Raw genomic sequence first — 7,374 nt, 5'->3', positions numbered from 1 at the left:
TATTCGTGGCATTCTGCCGCGTTCAAAATTTCCCGCACAATCCTGGAACAAGATGGCGTCGAGCGTCGCCTCCGTGACGCCAGATCGTTGAACCCGGGCCTACGGCGCCAGGCAACATCTCTTTGTAAAAATTTTTTTATATCATTGTTTCGCGAGTATTAGAGAATAAAACATAACTAATTAGTGATAAGATAATACGGGGGGACTTTTCGTGACCAAACCGGTGCGCATCAGATGATTTATGCTGCGAATCGAGCGTTCGGGTTACTGATTTGACTTAGCGGCAGCGGAAGTGACGGGCGCCGCTTCGTTACGTTTACATTCTGTGAGTCGCGTTCATTGTGAGGAGCCATTACCCTCGTCGCGCTAGCATCGTGCCATATTCCCACACGCGCGCTAAAAGTAATAACATTTTTGTAGTTTTAAGTGTAATATTATGAGAGTGAAATCCGAAATGGACGACGATGAAAAGGGGTAAGTCTAACGATACGTTTTTAGGTCGTAATACGGTGAATATATTGCGCAAGCTAGGTTCGTCCCGATATATTAGTTCCGGACTGACTGCTGCGCGATGTGACCATTTGCGTTTCGGCAGGGCTGACGTTCAATAATCTATCAGCCCTGAAATCCGGCTGTCTTCACCGCCGGGCTTTAAATATCCACAATAAAATCATCCCCTCGCCCGGAATTCCCTCCTATTTTCCAAAATCTGCAACCGCATCGGCGGCTGTGGCGTAGAATTTGCTAGCTTGGTGCGGTGTTTGATGCCGGTTCTCTCCTTCACACGGTGACCGTATCTTCGCCTCTGCATCCCCTCACCTGTCTCGCCCACCCCGGCGCCCGCCCGTCCCTAATTCACAATCAGGCAAAACAGTATTTCTCCCGTTCTAGGTTAAAGAACTCAATGCCAAGAGACAATTTCGACTTTTACCCGATTCGACGCTGCTGCGCGAATACGGAAAAATGTGGGATAAACCGCTCTTTCGCGTCTCGCCTGTCGGGAGGAAACCGCTTGGGTTGGTTGGCAACGCTTATTGGGCTGAATTATTACGAATCATTTCTCGCCAAGAAAATCAATCTTTGGCTATTACAGCGAATGATTCGATATTAATGGTCAGTCATCGATCCGCGGCATTTCCGAAGCCCGCTTAATAAATATTTGTTTTCCTACGTTTTTTTTTTTATTTTTCTCATTCTCATTTCAATCACCGCTATTCGTCGTAAACAATTTTACGACTTGGTCGCAGATCTTACGGTTCATTTGCAACGTAGTAAAGTTTCGCCACTCTTGATTGGTAGCTCCGGTAATTCGCTGATACCCCCCCAAAATATAACCACGATTTTAATGAATGGCAATTCGAGTTCGTCGTATTTCCTTCGGTGAGTTCTCTAAACATGGCGGCCATATGCGCGCTAAGCAGGATTTTTATTTGTGTTATGTACGCCTATGTGCCTATGTATTTACGCGTATGCACACGCGATAGAAATTCAACGCAGATTTGAGCAATTCCCACGGCAACGCTTGCGTTACGTATTTCTTTTATTCTTTCATACTCTATAGTCCAAACACTTCTTCTTTTCGCATTATCACGCATGCACAGTATAAATTTATACGCAGGAATTATTCCAAAATCGTTATGTTTCCTGCTAATTGACTGGGTAAGGTGAACGGATTATTTAGATCCTTTTGTCATTATTACTGTCGTCGCCTACCTTATAGGCGATTCGATAATTGCACAACTATTTTGCCAGTTTTAAATTTATGTGGACCTGTGTCTTCATTTACGCTTAAGTCAAACTAGCCAATGGTATTGGGTTAAATTTTTTGATGACTTTTATTGCAGCAGGAATTAGTAGCGATGAAAGAGAAGCATTAAAGTTAAAACATTGTGTAATATTTATGCACCATCTTAATTAATCCTCCACTTCTAATCAGTTTGCTCCTGGTATTTAATGGAAATTTGATACCCAGGGCACAAAATTCTTAAGTACCACTAATATCGTAGAAAAATTTTCCACAGTCTGTAGCAGCTGCAGTATAAACAATGATGCGAATGACTGGCATTATTATCACTCCTTCCACTAAATTATAAATATTTAAAATTCTCCAGCTGTGTACTTCGAGTCCAAGTATATATGCGGCAATGGCGACCGATTGTATTGAAGAGTAAATAATACATCAAGTCACCGTCTGTTGATTGATTTTTCAATTCAAACTGTATTTCAGTGAAATTGAATAGTAATTAACTTATAAATACTTGTGCCTTATACAATCTCTTCCTTTTATGGTACCTTACAACGGGTCAATGTTGAATCTTACGGATAATTTTTGAGAAAAAGAAAGACCGTCTCGTATCAGTTGCTTGTTGAACTGTAATTGAAATGATCTTAAAGTACCAGATATGTATTTCTCTTGTAATGTAGATCGTGTTGTAGATTAACATTTATCATCGTGTGTTTCTAGCACTTGGTATGCATTTGCCAATTTCGTGACTCATCATTGTTTTTGCTACTTTTAACTTGAAAGTTTGCTAATGTTATCTTGTGACGTTTTTTCACTCAACAGTTGGCTTTACTTATCAAGGATGTACGTTAGAACCTTAGTCTTGTGTATCGAGGCCATGTTTCATATAATCTCAATTTATCAATAATTTTAATACATTGAAGTGAAATTGATAACAACAAAGTTGGACTGGCAATCTCATTGTTTGTGATTAAAGGCACTTGACGATGATTAGCTGCTAACTTTCACCACATTCCACTTATATTAATGTTGGAAACAGCTATTTCGCAATCGTGTGGTAGCTCGTATAAATGATGAGTTTGACTGTACAATTGTGTAAAGCAACTTTAATGCTGTCCTAGGGTGTTGAGTATAAGAAAAAAAGCTTGGTAGGGATATGGTAACATCTGATTCAGAGTTTGATTTCTCTTATATAGCCGAATTGTGTGTGTAAGTAAAGCTGGAGTAGGGACAGCTAATCGTTTGGACAATCTTGTGCCTGGTATCTCCTTTTTTATTTTCTCTTAAAAAACCTGAAATAGAACCGTGTCCATCGAATCCCAGACTCCATTGCTTTAAGGATGATGAGCTTAGCGTGTCCTTCCACCCAGTTTTTTCAGTGAAAAGGCTAATATCTATGTATGCTTTGAGATTGTCTCTTGTGTCTCTGTTGTCCAGGATGAGGGGAGACGAGCGCCCTGGGCGGCACAACTCCCAGTCAAACTCCGATGCAAGCGAGTCAGTAGCACATTCTTATCCTTATAGCAAATAAAGTACACCTACTACCTCTACCCTATACACATCTCTGTCAGAGACTTTCAGATCTGATGAAATTCAACCCTTCCGTGCGTTCGTTGCTGTTTAACTGATTTTATTTCTTGTCACAGTCAAACGTCGAGTCACGAGGCAGTGACAAAATCGGATCCCAATCAGCTTAGCAATCGAAATAGCGGGTTTTTCTTTTGAAGTCTGAGATCAAAGATTCATTTTCACTTTTAATACGTTTCGAAACTCATATACTGTTGCAGTATCAAACATTCTTCTGAATGCGCGACACATTTGTGAAAAAAACTCTCTATCACCATTGGCTATTTTGATCTGAAAGTATCATTATGCTTAATATAACTAAAATTAAGACTAATGCCTACGACTATCCTGCCGATCGGTAAATCACTTTTCCTCTTAAGGTCTCGTCTCCCTTTTCAGCTGCCAAGACTGGGTCAGAAAAGTTTATTTTCCATGAAAAATAATCTTTTCATCAAAATTTAATACAGCGATATTTTTCAAATAAGTTATATCTGTGTTAACTTGATTCATTTTATGCAATATGACTACATTATGAATTTAAACAATATATTTGGTATTGAACACCAAGTACAATAAAAGTATGCACGAATAATCAGGTATTTTGAGTGGAAAATGTCGATTGGAAGGTTGTATCACATTAATAAACAGAGAGATTGATATCATTCTCAATATCAATGATGAGGTTTAAATTGGTAACGTTAGTGCATCGGTACATATTTAAGAAAAATCGTAATTCTGCAATAATACTGTCTTCTGTCAAAAAATTTTTATATTTTGCAAACTCAGTTTCTGCAAATTCACTGTAAAATTGTAAATGAGCGACTTAAAAAAACTATATCACCATGTCAATATTACTTACTTGAACCTCGTTGGCGATGTTTGTCAGGTGTGCAGAAAAAAGAAATATTCTAAAAACGTTTTCATTTGCGTTTTTGACTTTTAACTGACCGATATCTAAACTGAACGTTCGAAAAGTTTTAAGGTCAGCATTGCCCAGTTCTAATTAAATCAACTAAGAAAACTGTCACTGTCAATTTGTCTATTCCATTTCATAATTAGCGATTTCACATAGGTCAAAATTTTGTACAGTGAGACACAATTCTATTATTCAATCACTCGAGGTACTTTCAACGTAGGCTAATTTGTGATTGATGTTTCTAACTCATTGGCGCGGTATCCAATTTTTCTGAGTGATTTTCGCATTTTATTATTATCCAGCAAGTAATTGGGAACAGAGTTGTTTTTACATGGCGACTATGTTGGATTACGCATGCACCAAGCCTTGAATATATTATATTTTAAAAATTTACGCCAATGGGTTAAATTATTAAAATTTTCATAACAGAATTTTGTTAAAACCTTATTTCTCGCACTTTATTGCTTTCTCTTGCTGAGCCTGTATTCGTGATATCTGCTACCCACTATTTAAATTGTAACCATAGAAAATACGCTGCACGACGGTCATGAAGTTAAAAACCAGTTATAAAAGTAACACAACAGAAAAATTTCACAATGCCAACTATTCCCGCATGGTGTAGAAACCACTTATGATTCTTGTTGTTTCAAATTAACCATCAATATACCGTTTAGAAATTATTACCTTGCATTTAAAATTCTTTAAAATTGTACCCTTAACCATTATCACATCTTCTTTTTTCTTCTCTATTTCCTCAAATTTTTTAGAGTAACCATCTTTCGATATATTGTACAGTTTAACAAAGGCTTATCAATCGGTTTATCAATTATTGCATGCACAAACAATATTGACTATACTCGCTACCACATCGACTATACATGTTACCACCTGCAGGACTCATTCTATATAACATGTTATAACGTGCGACACTGATGTGATTGCATCCAACAAGTGCACGTAATGCATTCAAAGCCCACACGCAACCTACACTTTGGATAAATTGCATAGCTGCTGGTATCCATTACGCGGTGCGATCAATTTTCTTACGATCAAAAACAATTGAAACGATAACGTTGCTTCCCACTTTTCTTCTGTTAACTTATTATTTATTTACTACATATATTCATTCTTTTTTCTCCCCAACCGGTCGCACTCTTAGTGTTACGCCACTCATTATTCATTCGATTGTTTTGTGCAGAAAATTATTTGTCGGTGGTCTGTCCTGGGAGACGACACAGGAGAATCTACAGCGCTACTTCAGCCGTTATGGCGAGGTTATTGATTGCGTTGTAATGAAGAACAGCGAGTCAGGTCGCAGCCGTGGGTTTGGATTTGTTACATTCAGTGACCCTGCAAATGTTGCTCTCGTCCTTCAGAATGGGCCACACCAACTAGATGGACGCACGGTAAGCTTGCATGAAAAAATTTTCTGTTTCAGTTGACGGTTACAATATTCTCGATACTTTCTGCTGGAAATCTGTAGAACGGATATCTTGGAACAGACTGTTTTTCACTGTATTTATGGAGATCTAATCTTTAGCAGAATAAGCTGTTCTTCGTTATTTTATACTTCAGTTTTCACTCACAATCAAATTGTATATTATTTTCTGATGATTTGAATGATTTTTCGCTTTCATTTTAGTAATATATTCTTGAATTTTCTCTCACAGATTGATCCGAAACCATGCAATCCACGCACTTTGCAAAAACCAAAGCGTAGCGGAGGTTTTCCAAAAGTCTTCTTAGGTGGCTTGCCGAGCAATGTCACCGAAACTGATCTGAGATCGTTTTTCACTCGTTTTGGCAAAGTCATGGAAGTGGTCATCATGTACGATCAAGAGAAGAAGAAGTCCAGAGGTGAGTTTACCCTTTGATATTATCTCATCGTCGCGTTTGTCTTTATCATGCTCACAACCAGTTGTGAAAGGTTCTTATAAAAAGATATTATCAATAATCAATAAATTCGTGTGAGTTTGTAACCGGATTTATTCCCTCAGATAATGAATTTTTTTAGCGAGTTTTTTTAAAAATACTATTTTCATTGTATCTTATATTTTCATTGCAAAAACTGAATTTGTTTAGAAAAAGAAATGTAACAAATCCATCATGAAGCATAGATAAGATTATATGGTCGTTGGTAAGGCAACATGCAATTAATTTGCCAACAACTGTATTCTTTACCGTATTAGCGATTTGTAATGGATTAAATCACATGAAAAGCGATAGAATAAACTTTTAATGTAACTTTTACTGGTGAAGTTACTTGAGCATTGAAATTCACATGAATTTGCAAAGGTGGCTTTAGATATAGTACACATATTATATACAGACGAGTCCATAGCTAACATTTATTTATTGATAATTTTTCATGCTTGAAGAAAAAACATTGCACTGCTGTCATAATTTTATAACGGTCTCAATTGTAATTTAGATTTACTTAAGTTTATCTAAATTAACCTAAATCTAGTAATTTTCTTTACTCTAGCTATGCTATCTTATTTAAGACACGTTATAAATTGGTCTGGCTAAGTACATCTTAAGTCTAGCTTAAGGTTCCGTAAGGCTATGCTACTGTAAGTTAGCTTAAGTTGGCTAAGCTACGATAAGAATTTCGTGTAAAAATCTTCATGGGCAATTTTTGTATTCCACTTTATCAATTTGCTAATAGCTACATTACTTGGCTTACATCTCGGACTGAACAAAGATAAACTTACAGAACGATTGACTGGATCAGCATTTTACAATTTATACTTACCGATTTACTTGAACAAAGATTAAAAATCCTTTCTCATTGCATTAAATTCTTGAATTCATGTGATGAATATTTTTTTTTAGTAATGTATCTCGTTAATGTAAATATGACCGAAAAGTAGTATCTGTGAAGTTGCTCATAATTCTATACACGTTGAAGTCACGTTTTTAATGCCGTACATTTTTCCCTATACTTTTCTATAGATCGAATGGTTTCAGCTATATGTTATGAATAATATTGGTTGATTCTGGTATAGAATATTTAATGAATTTGGGACGTTTAGTCAATAGAATACTGTGAAGTTGAGTTATTACTGAAAAGGAGTATTGCAAATTTCTTACAGTGAGATAATCCTATCTTGAATCAAAGTGGAATACAGTTGCTTCATGTAAAGTT

General features: G+C 36.7%; 1 protein-coding gene across 7 annotated transcripts in view; it reads left to right on the top strand.

Moving 5' to 3' along the window:
• Positions 1-333: 333 nt before the first annotated feature.
• The window catches only part of LOC107223050 (heterogeneous nuclear ribonucleoprotein 27C), a 33,008-nt gene continuing 25,967 nt past the window's right edge, over positions 334-7,374 (top strand). For 6 of the 7 annotated variants that reach the window (XM_046743602.1, XM_046743604.1, XM_046743598.1 and 3 more), the window contains exons 1-4: positions 334-474; positions 3,182-3,241; positions 5,425-5,632; positions 5,897-6,083. In XM_046743602.1, the coding sequence (XP_046599558.1) occupies positions 437-474; positions 3,182-3,241; positions 5,425-5,632; positions 5,897-6,083 (493 nt within the window). In that variant the 5' untranslated portion in view covers positions 334-436. The remainder of the gene's footprint in view (positions 475-3,181; positions 3,242-5,424; positions 5,633-5,896; positions 6,084-7,374) is intronic. The other variant, XM_046743600.1, reaches the window with a different exon arrangement.

Source organism: Neodiprion lecontei, chromosome 6, assembly GCF_021901455.1.
Source record: "Neodiprion lecontei isolate iyNeoLeco1 chromosome 6, iyNeoLeco1.1, whole genome shotgun sequence".
In the NCBI taxonomy this organism is placed as follows: Eukaryota; Metazoa; Arthropoda; class Insecta; order Hymenoptera; family Diprionidae; genus Neodiprion; species Neodiprion lecontei.
The sequence above is the reverse complement of the archived record's forward strand: the minus strand, read 5'-3'. Positions and strand labels throughout refer to the sequence as shown.